The sequence below is a fragment of the Macrobrachium rosenbergii genome, chromosome 13 (genome assembly GCF_040412425.1).
Source record: "Macrobrachium rosenbergii isolate ZJJX-2024 chromosome 13, ASM4041242v1, whole genome shotgun sequence".
NCBI lineage: Eukaryota > Metazoa > Arthropoda > Malacostraca > Decapoda > Palaemonidae > Macrobrachium > Macrobrachium rosenbergii.
The window spans coordinates 31251413-31277062 of record NC_089753.1 but is presented as its reverse complement, the minus strand read 5'-3'; the positions used below and the strand labels follow the sequence as shown (position 1 = coordinate 31277062).

The window sequence follows — 25650 nt, the reverse complement described above, 5'->3', positions numbered from 1 at the left end:
ACTTAGATAGAAAGCAAATATGTAAACAGACCTTTCGCCTATTAAAATATCACCAATTTATTTATAAAACGTTACAAGTAAGAATTATGAGAGCCAACTAGATATTACGAAGTTAAGATGGAAAAAAAAAGTGTCGACTCTCATCCAGCATGGGACTGTTCAGTAGCGAGTTGCAGAAAGAGTAAGTGTTGTCACACTTACCTGCTATCCAAAGACTAATTAAAGTGCAATAATTATATAATGAATTAACTCATTATACCTCCATAATCTTGATCACCAGAAGGTTACTTAGGTTATCAAACATTTGTATCTATCAAATATTAAGTTATATAATAAAACTGGAGAGCTGTGAGTTTTAAACAATCCCAAAAGAGCTTTTATGTACCTAACATCAACTCCCCGTAGGGGGGTAGCACCGTCAGTACACCTCACGCGGTGCACTGTAGGCATTGCTGAAGGTTCTTTGCAGCGTGCCGTCGGCCCCTAGCTGCAATCCCTTTCATTCCTTTTACTGTGCCTCCAATCATATTCTTTTTCATCCATCATACTTTCCACCCTCTCAGAGTGCAACTGCGAGGCTTTCCTCCTGTTACACCTTTCAGACCTTTTAATGTCAGTTTTCGTGTCAGCGCTGAATGACCTCATAGGTCCCAGCGCTTTGCCTTTGGCCTAAACTCTACATTCAATTCAATTCAATTTAACGAGGCCAAAATTCGGGTATTTTGAGCAGGAGAATTTCAAAATAGCAATACTACATTTACCGCAGCTTCGGAAAAGAAAATGAAACATGTTCTGGATAGCTGTCAACTCCATCTCACAAGATTAGGACTCGCACTATTTAGGATCACGCGATGTCGACATTACAGCAATCTGTCTATCTGTCGTGGCAAGGGAAGCACAAGGGAAGCCGAGCTAACTAATTCCTCATTGCGCAAGGGCACGGGGGCCAAACCCCACTTCACACTTCGAAAGGCCTTGTCCAAACAACACCCATCCCAGTGCCAAGGGTAATCTATACCGGAGATGACTCCTGTCGACTATTGTTGCGGCGAGAGGAGAGACATTACTAAGGCAGCTTTCCTTTTCTTTTGTCGAGCGTGTGAAAACAATATGCGAAGGAAGGACGGAAGGCCTCCTCGCCCCCAACAATAACACGACGACGCCAAGGACTGCTTGGAAGACGCCGCGAAACAAAGAAAACAAAAGAGTGCCGAGTACCAGACCACATCCACCATTCGCGCCAGAATGAAAATTGCCGCCAGTAATTAAGACGACGCCGTGTACAGTTCTGCCAACGGGTGACAGCAATTGCCAACGACACCATTACTCCCGCAGAAGGTCTCGCGGGTCACGAAGAGACGAGATTGAAGGAGAAATAGATAAGGAGGGGAGGTAGAGGCGTTTACACTCCGCTTCCGGTTAAGTAACTGCGAAGTAAACCGGATGAGCGGAAGTGATAGTGATTCTCGCGCAGGTGAGAAAAGTGATTGGGATTACTATTTTTTTGTCCATGTTATTTATTCGAGAAACATCCTGAATGCTGGGAATTCAATATTTTTTTCCGCACAAACGTCCTGGATGCTGGGAATTCACTATTTTTTTTGTCCATGTTATTTATTCGTACAAACATCCTGAATGCTGGGAATTCAATATTTTTTCCCGTGTTATTTATCCGTACAAACGTCCTAGATGCTGGGAATTCAATATTTTTTCCGTGTTATTTATCCGTACAAACGTCCTAGATGCTGGGAATTCAATATTTTTTCCATGTTATTTATCCGTACAAACGTCCTAGATGCTTATCCGGTCCTAGATGCTGGGAATTCACTATTTTTTTTTATTTATCCGTACCATGTTATTTATCCATGTTATTTATCAAAACGTCGTGGATGCTGGGAATTCACTTTTTTTCCCCTGTTATTTATCCATACAAACATCCTGGGATGCTGGGAATTCAATATTTTTTTGTCCGTGTTATTTATCCGTTATTTATTCCAAACGTCCTGAATGCTAATTTATTTTTTTCGTGTTATTTATCCGTACAAACGTCCTGGAAGCTGGGAATTCACTATTTTTTCCATGTTATTCATCTGTACAAACGTCCTCAATGCTGGGAATTCAATATTTTTCCCCTGTTATTTATCCATACAAACGTCCTGGATGCTGGGAATTCACTATTTTTTTCCATGTTATTTATCCGTACAAACATCCTGGATGCTGGGAATTCACTATTTTTTCCATGTTATTTATCCGTACAAACGTCCTATGCTGGGAATTCACTATTTTTCCATGTTATTTATCCGTACAAACGTCCTAGATGCTGGGAATTCACTATTTTTCCATGTTATTTATCCGTACAAACGTCCTGGATGCTGGGAATTCACTATTTTTCCATGTTATTTATCCGTTTTCCTGGATGCTGGGAATTCACTATTTATCCGTACAAACGTCCTAGATGCTGGGACTTTATTTTCCATGTTATTTAAAAACGTCCTGGATGCTGGGAATTTTTTTCCATCACTATTTTTTTTTTCCATGTTATTTATCCGTACAAACGTCCTAGATGCTGGGAATTCACTATTTTTTCCATTTTCTCCATCCTAGTTATTTATCCGTATTTATCAAAACGTCCTAGATGCTGGGAATTCACTATTTTTTTCCCTATTTTATCCCTAGATTATTTATCCGTACAAAACGTCCTGGATGCTGGGAATTCACTATTTTTTTCCATGTTTTTCTGTACAAACGTCCCTGGGAATTCAATATTTTTCCCCTGTTATTTATCCATACAAACGTCCTATTTATCAAACATCCTGGACGCTGGGAATTCAATTTTTCCCTATTGTATTAAGATTTTTAAAATTTATCCGTACAAACGTCCTTGCATTATATCCCTGCTAAAATATCCTAGATGGAATATTTTTTTCCCCTGTTAAATCACTTGGATGCAGTTTAGTTATTTCAAACATATTTTGGAATTTCACTTTCAATTTAGTTATTTCAATATTTTGGAATTTCAGTGACATCAATATCCCTTAGCAATAACTACAATTACCTCAACTTCAACTTCATTCTGTTCAATATACTTCCTCTGAAGTTTTAAAAACCAGGATGAATCTGCTCGGCCAATGAACCTTTCAGAAAACCTTAAAATGGATTCCTGCAATGTTTCGCGCTGTCTTTGTTTTTCGTTAATTAAACCCGCTTTTATTATCTCCCACACACACACACGCGCGGGCTAGACGGAGAGAAGGATTGCCACGCCCAGAAAAAAGAATATTTGATTTGATTTTGAAAATATGGATTCTCTCTCTCTCTCTCTCTCTCTCTCTCTCTCTCTCTCTCTCTCTCTCTCTCTCTCTCTCCATTCCAAAGCGGAACTTTTGTCGTCTCAAGAACAGATGTCGGGTTGTTTTTGCCTCGTATTCTCGTTCGAAAGACTCTCTTCTTATCCGCAGCCAACGGATTGAATTAAATTAAATACAGATTTCAGGCCAAAGGCCAAGCACTGGAACCAATGAGGTCATTCAACGCTAAACCGTACATTGAGAGTAAGAAGGTCTGAAAGGTGTAACAGGAGGAAAACCTCAAAGCAGTTGCACTATCAATCAATTGTCAGGAGTGTGTGGAGAGTAAGTTGGAAGAAAGAGAATATGTAAGGAGGTAGAGTAAAAGGAACGAAAGGGGTTGCAGGTAGGGGCCTAAGGAAGGCACCCTGCAAAGAACCTTAAGTAATGCCTACAGTGCACCGCACGAGGTGCACTGACGGCACTAACCCCCTAAGGGGTTCCCCCTTTAGTGGGATTAAGAGGACTTGCAATTCTTTAGTACTGTGCTGCAATTGGATTATGCAACAGTATTTTATTATTAATGTTATTAGCACTGATATGAAGGGGAAAATTCTCAGACAATTTGTCTGCAAGTGTTCAAATGTATAAAAAGCATTTATAAGTGCTATCAAAATGTCAGTTTGGACTACAGGCTGTCAGATGCTCTGTATGCATTTTGATAATTGCTGTCAAATGCTCTGCAAGCATTTTGATAAATGCTGTCAAATGCTCTGCAAGCGTTTTGATAACTGCTGGCAAATGCTCTGCAAGCATTTTGATAAATGCTGTCAAATGCTCTGCAAGCATTTTGATAAATGCTGTCAAATGTTCTGCAAGCATTTTGATAAAAGCTGTCAAATGCTCTACAAGCATTTTGATAAATGCTGTCAAATGCTCTACAAGCATTTTGATAAATGCTATCAAATGCTCTGCAAGCATTTTGATTAATGCTGTCAAATGCTCTGCAAGCATTTTGATAATCGCTGTCAAATGCTCTGCAAGCATTTTGATAATCGCTGTCAAATGCTCTGCAAGCATTTTGATTAATGCTGTCAAATGCTCTGCAAGCATTTTGATAATCGCTGTCAAATGCTCTGCAAGCATTCTGACAAACCTAGTAGACAAACCGTCTAAGGTTTTACTCTTCCTTCCAGTGCAAATATAAATAACAACTACTTCGCAAAGTTCAAGTCCGCTTAGAAGAAAGCACCTGTGTACTTGAGGCGAGAGCGCGCGCGCGCTCGCAAGAACGGGTCAAAGGTGAAGGCAGCGGAGCCACCAATCATCCGCAAGGTCGGGGAATGCATGGTAGGCCATAATTGAGGGAGGAAATGATTGCCCCTAGACTCGTTCGGCTCTGCCCTTGCTGTCCGGATTGCGAAATATCTCGATGACGACGTTGTATAGCAATGCCATGTCCTCTATGCCGTCGGTAATATAGTTTTTTATATGGGATATAGAATTTGGCCCATGGCCAGGCGTTGGGACCTACGAGGTCACGCAGCGCTGAAAGGGAAATTGATAGTCGAAAGGTCTGAAAGGTGTAACAGGTAGGAAACCTAACAATTATTAGAAGAAGGTGTAAAGTAAGATGGAAGAAAAAGAATAAGAACAGATGTACAGTAAAAGGAATGAAAGGGGTTGCAGCTAGGGGCCGAAGGGACGCCGCAAAGAACCTTAAGTAATGCCTACAGGGCGCGGCGTGAGGTGCACTGACGACACTACCCCCTACAGGGTATAGTTTTTATATGAATTCAGACACTGACATTTGTAATTCATTATCTTGTAGGCTGGGTGTCAAGTTCTCCCTTAGGTATATTCAATGTTCAGTAACTGGTGCATTTAAACGTTTGATAAAATCTGGTCTAAAGATCAGATTTAAAAATATGTAGAACCATTGACTTCCCGCAGTCTACTGCGTCATGTGCTATAAATATAACAGACTAGCTCTGGTAGCTATACGAAAGTAAAAAACATTTGACAAAATCCAGTATCTCGCTTTTATTAATAACATGAAAAGAACCCTAACTTTTACTAACGCGAAAACTTTAAATAATAATAACAGTCAAGAACACTAAACCCGACATGAGAGTCCAGTCAGCGATCCTTCCCTAATCTAGCAAGAGAGAAACTTTAGTACTAATGAAGCCACCGACACATAACTGTCACTTAACGGCGGCATTTGTAAAGAACAACATCACAGGCGTAAACATCCCAGCGGTGATGTTTGCGCGCAGCTGCACACATTGGGCAGGTCAACATCGTCCTCGCCAGCTTTGGATTAAAAAACAAAATAGATTCGACTTTTCCGAAGAACGATGCGAAACAGCTGATGCCATTCTTTTAAATTCACCATTATCCACTTCTCAGCTGTTGGTGGGTTTGTTATTTCTTTTAAAGACCAGCTACGATTTTTTTTTCGTGGTTGTTAACGTACGTTCCTATAAGTAGGCTTCTTCATTTTTATTGGGATTTTAACAATTTTCATCAATTTCAGACTTTCTCCAAGATGAGGCTTGAGAAGCCACCCAGCTCTAACTGTTAAATTATTCCTTCAGGAAAGAAAATTCGCTCGCAATATCCCAGAGTCATCTTTCAAAGCGCCTGAAGCAACGGTGCTGTGTCATGTTTATCTTTATGCGCCAGATTATGACGTTCTGGTAAACAGCACTAAATTTAGACAGTCAACATCAATAAACTTCTTCATTTTAACTGTGTCATCTTTCACAAGGAATTTAAAGCATACTCCAAGCTTTAAGAGATCGCGGCGCAGAAATGCTTTTTAAGTTACACCGACAAAACTTCAGCCGATAATTGAACTGTCAAGCACAAACAACGAGGGAGAACAGTGTGTGCCTTTTAAAGCCAGCCCTGTTCCTTCAAGACGCGGTGTCTTGTTACACGACAATCCTTCTTAACGCAGCGTCTCTATACTTAAAAATGACAGAGGGGGGTAAAAAAAATGATAGCCGACAACAGCGGCCGCGTATGAAGAACGTGAAAATAAAACTAAATCACTGATGCATTCACATGAAACCTCATCAATGATTTAGTTTCACTGCAACAAAATACGCAAAATGTTACATGTATAGAATGATCACTCCTTTGCCCTGACCGTAGACCACCCACCCTAACAAACAAACAAACCGCGACATGAACATCAGACGAAGACATGCATGTTGCGGGGATTAGTGTTGACTGGTGAGACTGCCTTCCCAGAGATGCTTCAGGATAACTCGAGACATCTTTTAAGACTGACACGTTCAAATGCTCTGAAACAGTCGGCGACACCTTCATTATACGTATTTGGTGTGTTATGAAAACTCAACCACAGAGAGACTTTAGAGAAAAAAGGCAACGAGACACGGTTTATTCACTGGCCACAACTTTAAATACCAACACGCATGCGGCCGAGCGTCCGAAACCCTATCCCTCCCGCCCTACTCAGCCATTTACACCGACCTCCGATATTATGTATTATCCTCTTCCCCCCCCCTCCACTTCAAACTGCCTCCACCACCACCCCCTCAATTATGCTCCTCTACGCCACCACCTTCTTTCCGAAAGGTTTACGTCTGATAAGAATGCTTTGCGGCGTTATTCACACTGGAATAGGCGAGAGCGAAAAAAAAAGAAGCTACCTCATACAAATACCTAATTCTCTACGGTGTTTCACCAGCCCAGCCCGTCCCAGCCCGCCTTTCATGCAATACCTAAAAGGATGTATCACGTATCACCTACTCAGGCTCTTGTTTGTTGACACACACACACGGCCAAGGTTCATCTTCATGAACTGAAGAGGAGAAGACAGACCATGTGCCCCTTTTCCCTTCACGATTCGTATCTTTAATGTCTTCTCGTCCTCATTTAGAATCTTGCTAAATCATCGCAGTACTGTGAGAAAGAATGGCAAAGGACAACGTTTCAGATTTTTAGTTGGTGAGCTCAGAGGATGCCGGTAAATTAAGCTGCAGGAACTATGAATCCGGGTTGCTCAAGTATTAAGAAAATCCAATTTAGATGTATTCAGTCATTTCATTGGACAGTTGAACTCTTTTTTGTTATATATTACAACTGACGGTCATCTTGAGTGAGTGAGTGACTGTGAGTGAAAACGTGCTCACTCGAGATCTTGGGCCATGCGTGGCGCCAACTTCAGTTGAAAAAGTAAACAAATGGTAAATAACGACTCTCTCTCTCTCTCTCTCTCTCTCTCTCTCTCTCTCTCTCTCTCTCTCTCTCTCTCATATGACTACCTACGAACACCACAAACAATTTCACTTTCAAGGGGTATTTTTCTAATATACCACGTCCTTTACATTTGTATACTAAAGAATAAGCGCTCCCCCACCATCCGATGGCCGTAGTCACGGTCTGGGTATATACCTAGACCGTGGTCGTAGTCATGGCTCAAATATTTAGACCATGGTCGCGGTAAAGTAAATACCAAATTAGCTCTGCCAGATTTAATTTTCCAGTTTGAAGTTTTATTACCACATTAAAATTTCTTCCAATTTAAAATTTTATTATGCAATGCAGTATTATAGTAACGACAGTTTGCATCAAGATTGCAGGAGGGTAACTGTTGCAAAAGTTCGCATAATCAGACGTCAAATACCTAAAATGAAAATATTAAAATTCTTTAACTTATGATGCTAAGACTGGTGATTCAACAGTCAAGATCTTCCTATTCAATTACATCGTTAATTAAAACTCAGGCCAAAAACATTAAAAGGAAATATAATCGAGGGTGACCTCACAAGCACAAGAATGGAAGCCAAAAAAGAACAGATTGTCAGACAGTCAGTCACACTCTCTCTCTCTCTCTCCTCTCTCTCTCTCTCTCTCTCTCTCTCTCTCTCTCTCTCTCCGGGATGCGTGGTACAGCACACTCCTAATACAGTACACAGTATATATGTCAGTCCCAAGAGTGTAACCTGTGTAACCTGAATATTTATTAGGGTGAACTTTCAATCGTCTGAACAACTGTCATGGCGCGCATATGATCAGAAAAAACAAGTGAAACATCGAGTTTTCTGTACAGCGTATAGTGCTGTATGAAACTTTCAGCCGCGGTCCATGAAACTCAGTCACAGTCCGGTGGTGGCCTGTGTTGTTGGTACCTATATCGGTGCCAGAAGTACGATTAAGGCTAAATTTAACCTTAAATAAAATAAAAACTACTGATGCTAGAGGGCCGCAATTTAGTATGTTTGATGATGGGAGGGTGGATGATCAACATACCAATTTGCAGCCCTCTAGCCTCAGCAGTTTTTAAGATCTGAGGGCGGACAGAAAAAGTGCGGACGGACAGACAAAGCCGGCGCAATAGTTTTCTTTTACGCAAAACTAAAAACGATAGCAACTTGTTAATGTCGATATATCTGTGCAAGGCGCGTTGACTCTCCCTTTCAAAGACTGTCGACAATCTGACATTAAATCAGCGTACGATATTACAACTAAAATGGAGTCGTTGATATGGTACCCAAGTGACGTGACAAGATATACCGAGCTACGAGAAAGAAAATGGCTAAAAATCAGTATAAGATTTTTCTCATTTGCTGAACAAAGGAAGGAGAGAGAGAGAGAGAGAGAGAGAGAGAGAGAGAGAGAGAGAGAGAGAGAGAGAGAGAGAGATTCTTACCTGAAATTCTAGAAGGTTCTCACCAATGTCGTCAATATTACAATTCGGATATAAACGATAGCGCCATGTTTTAACTAGATTTAATGGCGTTAAGGAGAGAGAGAGAGAGAAAGAGATTCTTACATGAAATTCTAGAATATTCCCACCAATCTCGTCAGTATTACAATTCTGATATAAACGATAACGCCATGTTAAGGAAAAACTATTTAGTACTATACTGTAAGTTCAGAGAGAGAGAGAGAGAGAGAGAGAGAATTCTTACATGAAATTCTAGAAGATTCTCACCAATGTCGTCAATATTACAATCTGGATATAAATGATAACGCCATGTTAAGGAAAAACTATTTAGTACTATACTGTAAGTTCAGAGAGAGAGAGAGAGAGAGAGAGAGAGAGAGAGAGAGAGAGAGAGAGAGAGAGAGAGAGATCTTACATGAAATTCTAGAATATTCTCACCAATGTCGTCAGTATTACAATTCTGATATAAATGATAACGCCATGTTAAGGAAAAACTATTTAGTACTATCCTGTAAGTTGAGAGAGAGAGAGAGAGAGAGAGAGAGAGAGAGAGAGAGAGAGAGAGAGAGAGAGAGAGAGAGCCTCTCAGCTCAGGAGTCCAGGTGTAGTTTCTTATCAATCTCGAGAGGATGGATTGGGAAGGTGGGGGAGGGGGATAGAGTGGATGCTGATCGCGGTACCCCCACCCCCACCCCCGTTGACCGAGCAACACCAAGCATTATCCGAAAGCCGACGGACGCCAGGAGATAACGGCGGGCCATTTGTCGCCATTACGTAAGACTCCTGTCGTCTCCGAAGGCGTGTGCATCCTGTCACGGCTTTTAAAGGATCGCCAGAAAATGACTCAATTCTGCGAGGAGGTCGGGGTTCTCTCGAAGCGAGTCCAAAGTGGGTCAGGGGTGATGGAGAATCGGGTCAGTTAGAAAACAATCAGGAGACTGGTTTGTAAGCGCGGCTCCTGTTCGTGATTCCTTGCGCCGGTAAACATCACGCCCGAGCTCATTAACGATTGGAAAAGATGCTAAGTCAATTCTCATAAACCGTAATTCACTGAATTCTTAAGCGAAGCAAAGGCGGAAACTAGGAATAAGCAAAGAATTGCCGTAAAAGTAACAAGCATCAGTCTAGCGATGACGCTGACGGCACTGACAAGCATTAGTCTAGCGATGACGCTGACGGCACCGACTCATCATCATTATTATTAGGGATCATTCATGTACTAGAGCGCTCATCTGCATAAAAAAACAAGTGTCTAACTTCACAAGCAACCTTCAACAGTCAAGAACGCCCACACGACAAAGCAAGAGCTACAGAGAAAACGAACCGACGTGGTACCGGGTGTAAATGAGCGTCAAGCAAGTGTAGCCTGACGCATCACACAGATAATGGCCTCTTGTGTGCCCGTCTCTATCTGTTTCCTTCATGCTAGACTGTCCGTTCTGTTCTATGTATCAATACCCCACCACATACCCCCACCGGGTATCGCTGCGACGCAGTCTACTTCACCCAGTTAAAGTCAATTAGTTTGATGTACAGGGAAGCGTGTGGTCTTGTGGACAAGGGGTGGGGTGTTGGGAGATGGGTGGCGGGGTGGAACGGTCGTGTAGATTTTAAAGGAATCGTACTTTCCCTGCCTACTTCATACGTGTACTAATCTACTGATGCGTAAGTTTGATTCAACAACAGCTGGAACCAAAGTACACTGAATAAAGCGTCTATATATACAAACAGTTTTCTCGAAACTCCAAAAACAAACATTTCTCATTCCGTTTTCATTCCATGACCCTATCGAGAAAAAAAGGCCTTTTTACAACCTAAGTTTCAACAACAGCTGGATCAAGGTCCTTTAAATGTATTGTGTCTGGAAAAGACGTACAGTGAACACAGTCTATATATATACAAACTGCTTTCTCGAAAAACCAAAAACAAACATCTCTCATTCCGTTTTCATTCTCTGACCCTATCGAGAAAAAAAAAAAAAGCCTTCTTACAAAGTAAGTTTCAACAACAGCTGGATCCAAGGTCCTTTAAATGTATTGTGGCTGGAAAAGACGTACGGTGAACACAAAGTCTACATGTCAAGACAAACATCTTTCTCGAGACACCAAAAACAAACATTTCTCATTCCGTTTTCGTTCTCTGGCCCTATCGAGGAAAAAAAAAAAAAAAGAGGGGGCATTTTTACGACATCATGTTACGCGATATCAACACCGAATGCGCCATAATCGAGTCCATCAAGAAGCTGGCAACATCCCTCCCCCCACCATGTATGTGGTACTGGATGTTTGAATGTTTGTCGCTGACGTGGGGTGATCTTTCTGCCGTCTTATCGGGCGCTATCTGCTGCTTCAGTAACGGTTGATGCTTGCTCGTGAATGATAATGGCGTTGAATATTTAATGAAATTTAGTACGTGCATGCTATGTGCTATGTGGTTGGAGAGAGAGAGAGAGAGAGAGAGAGAGAGAGAGAGAGAATTTTTCACATTACCGATAATTTCCTAATAGGATTGTAACTCAAGACATGCATGCTGTGTGCTTTGTAGAGAGAGAGAGAGAGAGAGAGAGAGAGAGAGAGAGAGAGAGAGAGAGAGAGAGAGAGAGAGAAATTTTTCACATTACTGATAATTTCCTAATAGGATTGTAACTCAAGACATGCATGCTGTATGCTTTGTGGAGAGAGAGAGAGAGAGAGAGAGAGAGAATTTTTCACATTACCGATAATTTCCTAATAGGATTGTAACTCAAGACATGCATGCTGTATGCTTTGTGAGAGAGAGAGAGAGAGAGAGAGAGAGAGAGAGAGAGAGAGAGAGAGAGAGAGAGAGAGAGAGAGAGAGAGAATTTTTCACATTACCGATAATTTCCTAATAAGATTATAACTCAAGACATGCGTGCTATATGCTTTGTGGAGAGAGAGAGAGAGAGAGAGAGAGAGAGAGAGAGAGAGAGAGAAAATTTATTTTCACATTACCAATAATTTCCTAATAGAATTATGACTCGAAGATTAAAATGCCAACTACTTCATTTTTTGCGAAAAAATTGCAGAAATGAAAAACTTTCCAAAATATGTAAAATTTGAAACGAAGGCTACACGATCAGGCATGCAAAAGATTTTACCGTGGTTCGTACAAATTCATGTGTTCCAAGACCTGTGTAAAAATCTGCTATCACACGGACTGGCTGTATTCAGTATTCGGTTAAGTACAGTGCATGTGACCTTAACTCGCTTCGTCCGCAGCAGCTGTACCCCAATGACAGCAAACTATTCTTAAACGTATTAGCTGGTCAATAAATAGTGAGAGACTGAGGATTGTTGAACTGATTAGAGAATTTAGGTCAAAGGCCAAGCGCTGAGACCTATGAGGTCATTCAGCGCTGAAACGGAAACTGACAGTAAAAGGTCTGAAAGGTGTGGCAGGAGGAAAACCTCAAAGCAGTTGCACTATGAATCAACTGTTGGGAGAGGGTGGAAAGTAAGATGGAAGAAAGAGAATATGAAAGGAGGTACAGTAAAGGGAACGAACGGGGCTGCAGCTACGGGGAGCACGGACTCTATACACAAGGTTAGCACCTGCAAACTTTATAAGCATTGGGATTATCATAAACAGACTAAACATGCGTCTACTGAGCTTTCATAGAATAGTATTTTAAAAGGGTATTTTATGTATCCTAATTATTTACTTGCATTATCCATTTTTTATTAATTTGTTCATTCATCTTTTCTTGTCTAATAACTGATTTCTCCTTTCTGCATTTCTTATTCCCTTCTGTCACTGCTTTCAAATGAACACCATATTCTTGGGAAGCTTAATTTCAAAATGTTCCATATGAATGGGGTTCATCATCCTAATAATAATAATAATAATAATAATAATAATAATAATAATAATAATAATAATAATTTAATCTAAAAACTCAAGAACCAAAACTAATCATCTAAATATAAACTTTAAATGTCCTCCCCTATGACTAATGGCCTCCTTGACTCGGGGGCAAGTTTACTTAGCTCAAGAATAACAGAATCTAACTGCGAGAAAACACTAACACCGCCAATCCCTAACTATTTATGCAATCATCACGACTCCTCGTATTACACGGATAAATTACAAGGGGGCGAGTGGCAACCTTGACCCCATATACCTCAACACCTCCCCCACCCCCTCCTGTATACAGACAAGGTGTTTTTTTTTTTTTTTCATGCGCGTTTATGGTCGCCATGATAGTCATTGGCTTAAGGACCGAGTCAAGTCTTGGTTATTATTGATAACTTAACAGCTGAACCTCTTCGTTTTCACTAGCACAGACACTAGACCAGAGCTCTCAGACGTCGTTTCTCTCCAAGTAGCAACAGTTAAAAGGAACTTAAAAGGTGCTACTTTGGCTTTTATCTAAGCGTCACCTACTCCGAGGTGCTACTAGTACTAATCACCGTATGGTAATGTAAAGTAGACGGCCGCACGAAGATATCGTTTATTAGTGTAATTTGTCGACCACACAATATAGACGGGAGTGTATATAATACTTTGATCCCCGAGGGGCTAGTACTAAACACGGCGTCCCAAGGAGCTTCCTCTATGTTTAGTACTAGCACCTCGCAGGTGCTAAAAGCTGAGTTCACTTGATGCTGTGTCAAGATTGCTAATGACAGCTGATCACGACGTATAGGAAAGCCCCCACACGCATTAAGTTAATTTTGTATTTGCTAAAGGCAGGCTGCTTACTTCAAATGCAAATTTTTAATGCTAATAACGGTCTTAGTTGATTAGGCATTTCATTCAAAGATCATTATTGCATATAAGGATATTTGCAAGAACGTCATCGACTGAAACCTTACGAGGCAGCTCCAATCAACCGCCACTAAGTCAGCTGCATCAACGAGCAATACGTTGCATTAAGCGAAAAAATCTTAAACTACAATTTCCTAACTTATGCTATTTATAACGCCTCCGCTAAAAGAGCCAAGAATTTACTTTCGTTAAGTGAAGAGAGGTTAAAATAACCAAAAAGGTATGCGTCGTCTGGCATGCAAATGCCTGCGGAGTAACCGCACCAAATATGGCGAGAAAGCGTTTGCTAAGAATGGATCCTTTCAGAGCGTGATTAGGAGAAGACTCGACAATGTTTTTTAATGGATGTTGCAACGTGGCCCCAGCACAACCCAGGCGATGAGCTACAAGGCGTCAGGAGTATTTTATTATGACTACACACAGCCATCAGACGAAGTTTATATTCATCCTCTTGTTGCTTGACTTCGAAAACTCATTTTCCCCCCGCCAAAGAGCTGTTGTCTGGTTGGATGTACTCCAAGTATTTCAAGAAATCACTGGCGATACACTGATACATTTGCCTAGATTTAGGAGACTCTGCAATTACATCTAATGCATAGGCTGACGAGAGCAGCAGGACCGTGCATTCGCTTGGACTGAATCCAGACGCATTTAAACAGCTTTTCACGATTTGCCCGTCAGTTCCTCATTCCGTTTCAACTCGCAGACAACCAATGAGTCTTTCACCTTCACCTTGCAGATTCCAATTAAGACGATCCCGGGTTTTCTTAGTCTAGCCGACCTTGTTCTGGGAGAACCATCCGCAATCTCTTTCTTCCATTTTCCCGTAACCTCTAATCGACGGTGCAATCCGCTTCACAAAGAAACCCTCCTATTATACCCAACTTCCGACTTCCCATTATCCTGGCAGTGTTTAACACCAATGTCTGACACGCCCTCCTCCACACCTCGTGTGTGTGTGTGTGTGTGTGTGTATACGTGTATTATCTAACTGAAAAACAGAAAGATATTCATTATTTATATTTACTTTACACATTATAAACGCTGGAGCATGATTTTTCAATTATTTAGTCTTTTGCTCTTAACAAAATTTAGCTTCCAAAATGCCAGGTCACAGGTCCTGTCGTATCACTCAAACCACTACCTGGCTTCTCCTATCAACAACCTCATTACCTAAGATCCATAGATTCGACAGAATTTGGCGTAAGCCTGAGATAAATTCCCAAGTTCGAGGAATATAGCACATTTCACAAGACAATGGAGACATGAGGAATCTTTTCAGCATCATGCACACCGTACAAAATTACAAATTCTCTAATTATATTCGTTATTCTCTTAACAAGAGTGAGGAACTGACATTCAGAAGTTTATGAAAAAATGCAAACGTATCGCCTTATAACGTTAGTTTCCTCTAATCTACTACTCTGGTTAGACTCGTTGGGCTTACCATGTTTTGCAATTATTTGCCTCCCTCCCTCCCTATCCCTCGAAACCCCCTCTTTATCTTTTTTTTTATTATTTTCCTTTCAATCTGGGAGGGGATTTTACTCATAGATGCAAAGGGGGAGGGCGTCGAAGGAAGGACCAACTCTTAGAGGGGGCGTGGTAATAAAAAGGTTAAGAACCACTGCCGTACACTGAAGAGTAGACGCTAGGCCTAGAAACCGTTTATTACTCTTCCTAGAGCTTGTGAATTCATCGTATTCGCTACAGATAAACACTGAGCTCCTGAGGAATCTTTACAGCATTATCCATACTGAACGATGAAGGGCACACGCTAGGTCTAGATTCTAGAAACTCTTTGTTTATTACTACTCCTAGAGCGTGACTGAGAGTAAACGCTAGGCCTAGAAACGGTTTATTGCTCTTCCTAGAGCTTGTGAATCCATCGCATTCGTTACAGATCAACATTGAACTCCTAACATTAAAAAATGGAAAAATGCGGCATCTGCAAAATTGTCGAAATTGAGATATGCCACCTACTGGGCTCAGAAACACTACTACACAAGTCACTGCAGTTTCAGAATGATCCTACAATGCTTTCCAAGAGTATTTATTGGGTCTCATCAGCAGTACATCTGCAAAATCAGTAGTAAAGGCGAGGGAGCATCTACCATTTTTCCCAGTTTTGTATTTTTCGCAGATACCGCAGTCTCCCAATTTATGGCAGAGTAGTTGTGCCGCTTACCTCTGGACAACGAGCTCGAAGCTGTTGCCTGCCTTGATAATGGCCTCTTGAGCCTCCTTGTGCCTCAGAGAGAGCGCGTCCTTCCCGCCGATCTTGACGATGGCGTCTCCTGCCTGCAGACCTGCGTTGGATGCCACGCTGCCGCCATTCACCTGAGGGCGAGCACAAGAAGAAGTCTGGTTATGAAGAAGAAGAAACGGTTAATTGTGCAAAACACTTACAAAAGTACGGCGCGACAGGCAACCCGGACGCGGTACGAGTGTAGGGGAAAGTTTTTATAATGAATGGCATTGGCTGTGGTATTATTCATACCATTTTATTATAAATATCCTTTTCACCCTGTTGATTGTTAGACAAACGTCATTCATCAGGGCTGGTATGGTACTCAGGTAGTGTTACAAAATATAAATGCTTACAGATAACCACATAGTGGAATTACAATATATTAATTAGAGATTACTCATTAAGAGAAGATAGCATTAGTTATAAAAAAAATAAACGCTCAAATGAAAAAGAAAATATAAGTTTAGGTACGATAAAATTAAAAGATAAAATGAAAAAGATAAATTACGTTGAAAAGTTCAAACAAACAGGAGAATCACGAAGTAAATAAAAGTAAGAACAAATACACTCTATGAGCAGAGACATTCAAAGCTACAAAAATGTTTATAAGAAAAATTCAAGACGGCAGTCAAGAGGAATCTGCCATTATAAAATCCATAATCACCCCCATCCAAACAGAAGATCACGAGATTAACAATTTTAAAACTAAAATTAAAAAAAAAGTCTTAAACCACCCCTCCATACAGAAAATCACGAGGTTAACAAATATTCAGGAACAGGCTAGAACGTCAGGAGGCAAGTGGAAACCACTGAAAAGTCAATAAGTTTTTAATTATCTACAAATCGAAGTTTGCAAAAGTTAAAATCGCCCAGTGCAAATTCAGTAAACTAAGAATTCACTGACAGACATGGGTAAGCAACGGAAATAAATGACTGATTCTTATCCTGATCTTAACTGGTCGTCTGGTATGGTGGCTGGCGTCGTGACCAGCCGCTGAGATGGCCCGGGTTCGTTCCTGCCCTAGGGCGACGAAAAATCACTGGTATCATGATCAGCTACTGCCGCAGTGTAGGGTCTGCTGCCGTGGGAGGTTGAAACCAACATTCTTTGGAAGCTTAAAGAATTTCAGATCAATGGCCCCTTAGGTGTTCTTGTTCAATGTGAAAGGTTTCATCCAATGAAATAATAATAATAAAAATAATAAGAGAAATGAAATTGGGAAAACCACGCTTGCAAATTCGATAATATTCACCGATTTCCCAAACTAAATTCCAGACAGACGACGCCGGTCTAATTAGACGGAATTAAGTATAACTACCTGATAGTTCTTACTCAACAACCACGCCCAGCTTCGAGGACAGATTGCACAGATAAGAATAGCAGTCTTCAGAGAATTTAATAGTCTCACTCTTATGCTAATTTACATACAAGGTATGAGGCAGCAGCCGACAGCTTTGTACTGAACTTCTTCGCCTAATGATTATAATCAATAAAATGAGAGAGAGAGAGAGAGAGAGAGAGAGAGAGAGAGAGAGAGAGAGAGAGAGAGAGTGTTCGAGACTAATGATTATACTCAATAAAAATGAGAGTTCGACTAATGATTATACTCAATAAAAATGAGAGAGAGAGAGAGAGAGAGACTAATGATTACAATCAAAAATAGAGAGAGAGAGAGAGAGAGAGAGAGAGAGAGAGAGAGAGAGAGAGAAATAGAGACAGAGAGTTCGACTAATGATTATAATCAATAAAAATGAGAGAAAAAAAAGCTCGACTAATGATTATAATTAATAAAGAGAGAGAGAGAGAGAGAGAGAACGCGTCGCTGCGTGTTTACAAATATATTTCAGTGAGGTTGAAACTTATTTCGGCTTCAATTCCAACTGGACCACACGTTCCCTACAGCCAAAATCTCTAAACTGAAATCACCCGCAATATTGTTTTCGCTCCAACAATCGAATTCACTGAAGCAAGTCTGCATTTTCTTACGAGCAACACAAAGTAATTCCTCGGAGTTGCTTAAAATCTAGAAATGATCCGGTGATTTCTCAAACAGCAATGCACAAATCTCTGCGCCATTCTCTCTCTCTCTCTCTCATTAAGTACCCACTCCAAAAACTGATGCAACATTTATAATTTGCAAATTAATGTTTATTGGTCCCACAATTTTCTTAAGGTTTGGCCCTTAACCCATCGGATAGAAACTCAGGCTTAATAGAAACAAACAAACGAAATCACAAACTCCAAACTTAACCAAAGGAGAAATGAATCTTAAAGATAGTGACCACCAAAGGGTTTTAACCATGTTTTTTAACCCGGTATGTATCCACCTTTGCGGCGTGTTTAGTACCAGCCCGTTGGGGATGACCATAAAAACATTCACAGAAGACTGTAAATATCATTAAGATAACGATCCCCAAGAAATATAAGTCCTAGATAACGACCCCCGAACTTTGCTGGGGTCACTATCTAAGAAAGAGGGTCACTATCTAGGAAAGAGGGGTCACTATCTAGGAAAGAGGGGTCACTGTCTAGGAAAGAGGGGTCACTATCTAGGAAAGAGGATCACTATCTAAGAAAGAGGGTCACTATCTAGGAAAGAGAGGTCACTACCTAGGAAAGAGGGGTCACTATCTAGAGGAAAGAGGGGTCATTATCTAGAGGAAAGAGGGGTCACTATCTAGGAAAGAGGGGTCACTATCTAGGAAAGAGGGGCCACTATCTAGGAAAGATCCGGAGAAACAACCAAAGCATTAAATGAAAAGCGACTTCATCGCAGTCTCGTGGGGTAGACCGAAAATAGATTCCTATCCGGGTTTTATCAGACCAGATCATCGTCATAGACAGCAAGCTGGCCATTTGATTGTTTTAATGCTTATTACATCGGCGGAGGACCTTTAAATGCAGTTCTTTTAAAGGTTAAAAAAAAAAAACTTAAATTGGCCTATTAATGTAATCGCGCAGTTCTGTCAATGTGACAGCTGGGACGTAAAAATTAAAAGGCCTCGTATTAAAACCACACAATCACACACACACACACACACACTCAGAGAGAGAGAGAGAGAGAGAGAGAGAGAGAGAGAGAGAGAGAGAGAGACGGGGAAAGGGGGGTTTACTTCTTTAGAACTATCCTAATTGTCGCATCTGAATAATCGAAGACCTAATTATAATTATGACACTGTTGATAAATGCCACTTTTAAGTGTTAAAGACATGCGAGGCAGGAGAGAGAGAGAGAGAGAGAGAGAGAGAGAGAGAGAGAGAGAGAGAGAGAGAGAGAGAATTACTTCAAAACTATCCTACCTGATGCAGTCTAAATAATAGAAACGCCAATTATAATATTTTTTAGATACTTTTTATCGTTAAAAACATGCAAGAACGAGAGAGAGAGAGAGAGAGAGAGAGAGAGAGAGAGAGAGAGAGAGAGAGAGAGAGAGAGAGAGAGAGGTACTATTTCTTTAGAACTATCTTCAATGATGCAGCCTACATAACCGAACCCCAACTGTATTTAAGACAATACTGAGAGAGAGAGAGAGAGAGAGAGAGAGAGAGAAACATCTCTCACAGACAAACACAAACGGAAGACATTATATGCAGCGCATGATCTCAAAAGATAAAAATCGACCGCGCGAAAAAGCGTCACTTCATTACCGCCGCCACATGGCAGAGTGGGGACAGCTCATTTCAGCTCATTTCCTCTACTTAAAACAAAAAAAATAAATAAATAAAAAAAGGAAAACTTCAGCTTAGAGGATCCTTAAGCTCTATTACTACCAGGTTCTCGAGTTAACGAGACTAAATTCTGCCAATTGCCTCTCAGCGTTTTATTTTATTTCACTTTTATTAAATTTGTGGGGCTCGAGTTATTTTTGTCTTCAGTGCGTCCCGTCTTTTCAGAGTTGAGATTCCGGGCGTCTTGCAATGTGTAGTCTCAACAAATTGCAAAGGAATGAGTGCTAGCAAATGTTCATGGGAAACATTCTGCAAATCTTAAAATATAAAAGCCAAAGTTGGTATCGTTACCGGGAAACATTCTACAAATCTAAAAATATAAAAGCCAAAGTTGGTATTGTTAATTTTTTATAAATGCTATTTATAAACTTAAGACTAAATAGTATTAAGTTTCTGTAATCTTAATTCTTTATTTGCCAATAATATGCAGTCTTAAGTTCCTACAATTTTTTAATCTTTAATTTCGTTTCATATAAAAAATATGACAATTTTCTCTCAAATGCTTTTCATAGCTCAAAAGGTTAACGTCTCTTGAAAGTAATCACAATTTTCAGCCATGCTACATGACCTGGGGAGAGAGCTGATCGCTTACGATTGTCTAGTGTACACTGAATCTGTTAAAAAGTTCCACGTTCGATTTATCCTATCTTACTGCACACACTCGGCTGATAACAAACACCGCAATAAACTATCATATATTTTTCTGCAACCGGAATGCCATTCCTACTTCTGCGTTCCCTTGATCCACAATCCTACAAATATAATATAATCAAAATTTACAGAGTAAAAATGTCAATCAAATCAGTTTAAATTACACTGAACTGTTCTTAGAAAATCCTACACATCGGAATCGAGAAAGATCCGTAAGAAATGAAAATAGATGAAGCGTCAACAGGATGTTCATCCGGGCCCTGGGAATTATCTTATCAGGAATAAGATTTAGAAACAGCCTTAAATACCTAAGAACAGCAGCTTTCGTTGCTCTTGATGACAAAATATTCACCACGGAATATTTACCGAAGCTTCACAGCAAAATGACAAATCGTACGGAAGTAATATTACCCACTGGGGGTTTGAAGATTAACGCTAATTGAAATCTTCTAAGCACCAATAATTTTGAATAAGTGAAACTCCAATTATAATAATGATTTCGATGTATATTGCATATTTTGCACAAGTACTCTTCAAGTAGGTCTGTTGAGAGAGAGAGAGAGAGAGAGAGAGAGAGAGAGAGAGAGAGAGAGAGAGAGAGAGAGAGAGAGAGAGAGAGAAGGGGTCACTTCTTAAGAACTATCCTATATGATGCAGTTAAATGATCAAAGCCCCAATTAATTATGCCAATATTGGTAAAAGCCACCTTCAAGTCTTAAAGACATGCGAGGCAGGAAGAGAGAGAGAGAAGAGAGAGAGAGAGAGAGAGAGAGAGAGAGAGAGAGAGAGAGAAGAAAATATTTTCTCTCTCCCTCCCCTGGCTGAAGTTCTGGCGCCTCTCCAGAGGGTAAAAGTCCTTGGGCCAATGCCCATGGCCAGGGGTCTTGGTACGTGTATGCGAGCTAAGCTCCGTCCAGGAATCCGAGCATGCTTTCGATGCACGCTGATCCCTCTCTCTCTCTCTCTCTCTCGAGACATCCACCAAAGACACAAAGTACCACCACCTGCAGCAGCAGCAGAAGAAGAAGCGAGCGCTCGCGTGCTTTTCAAGGGGAACCACATTCTGCATTTTCGCAAATCTTATTTCGGATCTTGCCTGGATAGTGACGCCCTTTGCGGCGCGCTCAGTTGTACAAACATGTTGGGAATGACTGTAAAAAAAAACATAAACAAAAGACTGTGCATATGAAGATAATGACCCCCTAGAAATATTAGTCCTAGATAACGACCACCGAACTTTGTTTTGGGGGTCAGTATCTAGGAAAGATCCCTTATTCTTCTCTAAAGAATCAACATTGCTAGAGGACATATTTTAAACAAATATATACAAATATATATCTTGCGTGGAAAGGAATTATCAGAAATACCGAGAAGTTTTAAACAAGCCCTCGCTCACACATGGACGGAAGTTTTATTATTATTATTATTATTATTATTATTATTATTATTATTATTATTATTATCATTATTATTTGGGAGGAGGGGAAGAAACCAACTGATCAAGTTATCATAACAGCGCCAACACTAAAGAACGCAGTTTTATAAAATTCTGGTAACAGACTGTTCCAGAGAATAACAGATTTTGGTAGTGATCAAAGTCTGGACAGAGATTTAATGTCATTGTATAGGTCCTTTTGTCTCTTACTGACAGAAAACGGCAACTTCCTGCTGTCTGTAAAGAAAAATGTTTATGATGCAAGAATACCTAGCTGACTAAACTAAACGTATTCTAGAGATAAAACCTTAATTATTCAGATCTGTACTGTCGGGGGAATTTTGAGATTTGTATTGCATGCATAGATTTTTATTTAAAGTTTTTAATATATATACACCAGTAAGTAAATTTTTGGGATTGATACTGAAATCTTGACACCCTTTATAATACACTACTATAAGGACGTAGAAATATACAAAAAAAAAAATTATGACGCTGTTATTATTATTATTAATTACAAACATCAAGTAAAAGCAATTATTTCTAATTCTTCCGGTGGCTGTGATAAATATTAAAAAGTAAAAAATGCGTCGAAGATTCTTCGGCGCAATCGAGTTTTCTGTACGGCCGCTACTGCGTATAATCAAGGCCACAGAAAACAGATCTATCTTTCGGTGGTCTCGTTATAATGCTGTATGAACCGCGACCCATAAAACTAACTGTGGCCTGGTGGTGGCCTGGCCTATATCGTTGCCAGACGCAGGATTAAGGCTAACCTTAACCTTAAATAAAATAAAAACTACCGAGGCTAGAGGGCTGCAATTTGGCACGTTTGATGACTGGACGGTGGATGATCAACATACTAATTTGCAGCCCCCTAGCCTAAGTAGTTTTTAAGATCTGAGGGCGGAGAGAAAGGTGCGGACGGACAGACAAAGCCGGCACGATAGTTTTCTTTAACAGAAAACTAAAAACCTCAGCAAGTTAGTCTTCTTCTCCCCTAATATCTTCTTAACTTTTTATCATTGCATTATAAAGCACAGACGGCTTCTAAGTTCCCCTTAGTAGAAAACGGCGTTTCAGCCTCAAAATTGTTTATGTTACCTAATTTTTCACGCTGGCGTTAGTTAAAGCGTCGACCAAATAGGGGCCATGTGAAATCACCCAAGAGCCGTTCTGGCTCAGAGAGAGAGAGAGAGAGAGAGAGAGAGAGAGAGAGAGAGAGAGAGAGAGAGAGAGAGAGAGAGATTGTAAAACCAAATTCAAATATTTCTCCCCAACGTTGTAAACACTGTATTTTAGATATAGACGATACTCCCATGTTTGAAAAGAGAGAGAGAGAGAGAGAGAGAGAGAGAGAGAGAGAGAGAGAGAGAGAGAGAGAGAGAGAGAGAGAGAGATAATTACGAAATTAACAATAAATAAAAGCATTCATGTAAGAAAAAAAAAGTGCCAATATGTCTTACTATCAATTTAGAGAGAGAGAGAAGGAGAGAGAGAGAGAGAGAGAGAGAGAGAGAGAGAGAGAGAGAGAGAGAGAGAGAGAGAGAGAGAGAGAGAGAGAGAGAGAGAGAGATTCTAAAACCAAATTCAATTAATTCTCCCCAACGTTGTAAACACTGCAATTCGGTTATAGACGATACTCCCATGTTCGGAGAGAGAGAGAGAGAGAGAGAGAGAGAGAGAGAGAGAGAGAGAGAGAGAGAGAGAGAGAGAGAGAGGTTTTAAAATCAAATTCAAATCACTCTACCCAACACTGCAGTTCGGATATAGACGATACTCCCATGGTCGGAGAGAGAGAGAGAGAGAGAGAGAGAGAGAGAATTATGAAATTATCAATACATAAAGGCGTTCGTGTAAGAAAAAAAGTGCAAATATGTATAACTATTAATTCAGAGAGAGAGAAAAAAATTGCAAAGCCGATCATAAAAGTACGATCATATATATAAATATATATATATATATATATATATATATATATATATTATATATAAACATGAAATACAGACTCGGCCCATTACTCGGAAGCATAGCTACGCGGCTGCATTTTATGAAAAGGAGAAAATAAGTTGCGCGCATAACAATGCAGCCACTATTTCGACCCCACTCTCCTCAAGCAGGAACACTTACTCATTCACGGCTAATCAGCAGTTCAGCATTAGTCATCACACTATCTGGCTATCACTAGTTAAATGGCCTCTGATGTCATACGAATTACGTAAGAGTCAGTTGAAATCTTTTGTTTACAGGCAAAGGGCCCAAGAGATTTTAGGAAGGTTCAAATTCGACATTCATACGCCTGTCCAAAACATGAAAACAGCCTACATTTCCGAACTGCCTTTACAGGCAATCAGGTTACAACATTCACATCCTCTTGCGTTACAGCAGAAAAAGGGGGAGACGTGAGAAAAAATGCCCACAAGACCGACAAAACAGGAAACCGTCGTCTTTGCTGGAGAAACAGTATCTGTCCTACCTACCGGACGTGGGATGCCGTGACGTCATCCAAGATGAAAGAAATGTTTACATCTGTAAAAGCAGAACTATTTCCTTCCGAGCGGGGCAAACAGGCAACCCCCGTCGGTTTCTGAGAATAGTCATGATTAAGTGGCTTGCAGGTGTGAACGCTTTAATCAAGGTTAAAACGCTTTGCAAAGGGGTACGAACGCTGGTTTTGCGGGGAATGCGAACATAGTTTACAGGCGATTCTGACGAATGTTAACTCCGGATTTAGTAACCAAGTGATTTTAATGCAGTTTCGTGGGATTTAATACATCTTTTACGTGGTTTTTTTTCCTTTTTTTTTTTACAATTTTTCAGAATGCAAAATAAGTGATCGGGAAGAAAAGTAATATGGAGACTCTGGAGATAGTAATAGGTTAGTAATAGCTTATAAGATAAATAATAGTTGCACTCTCTTAGCAGAAAAATGTCTGGAAAATATGCTAACTGGCAACTCATTGTTTTTTTATTATTATTATTATTATTATTATTATTATTATTATTATTATTATTATATATAATTAAATACTATTTTATTCATTTTATCAAGAAACCGAAAGAAACTCATTTCACATTGATGGAATATTGAAAGAGGTTATATGAAATGGACTGCAAGTGGTCCAACCTATCACCGCCTCTATGCAAAGCGGAAAAATCTCAGGATTTCTGGGATTAAACCTGCGTCTCCTTTCGCAATATACGGCACAAAATTGACGCTTCCGCAAATCGTCTATAATATGACGGAAATTAGATCAACCTCGATGTCAAAAAAAAAATACATATATATTTTATGATAATGCTCTCTCTCTCTCTCTCTCTCTCTCTCTCTCTCTCCCTCCCCACAACCCTTGGCACAGGATCCTCGCAAACCGTGGCATTCTTAGCCCACTTTCCTCCACACAAATGGTCCCAACCAATTCCTCGTACATTTGGGTTATCTCCGAACCTCTTCCTCCTCATTTTTCCTTGTCGAATTGGAGATTTCGACCAGACCTTTGTATTAACCGAAGAGTCTTATTCAGAGAATGTTTATCCCGGTGAAAGCGGGGTTGCAATGTTTGGCTCTGATGCCCCAGCGAGTGTTTGGTTTTTTTTTTTATTACTCAAAAAGAGCATTCGAAGCTATGTCGGGTGTATATACTCGTGGGTATGTATGTATATATATATATATATATATATATGTGTAATATATATGTATATGTATGTATATATGTATATATATATATACGTGTGTCATATATGTATACATATGTAGAATTACTAAAAGCACCTCATTCAAACTGGATGGTATCTAATGGAGTAT

At 40.1% G+C, this 25650-nt stretch overlaps 1 protein-coding gene across 50 annotated transcripts in view; it reads right to left on the bottom strand.

The window, feature by feature from the left end:
• Positions 1–25650, bottom strand: part of Zasp52 (Z band alternatively spliced PDZ-motif protein 52) — a 150273-nt gene that overhangs the window by 46733 nt on the left and 77890 nt on the right. For all 50 annotated transcript variants that reach the window (XM_067114963.1, XM_067114962.1, XM_067114965.1 and 47 more), the window contains exon 2: positions 15968–16119. In XM_067114963.1, the coding sequence (XP_066971064.1) occupies positions 15968–16119 (152 nt within the window). The remainder of the gene's footprint in view (positions 1–15967; positions 16120–25650) is intronic.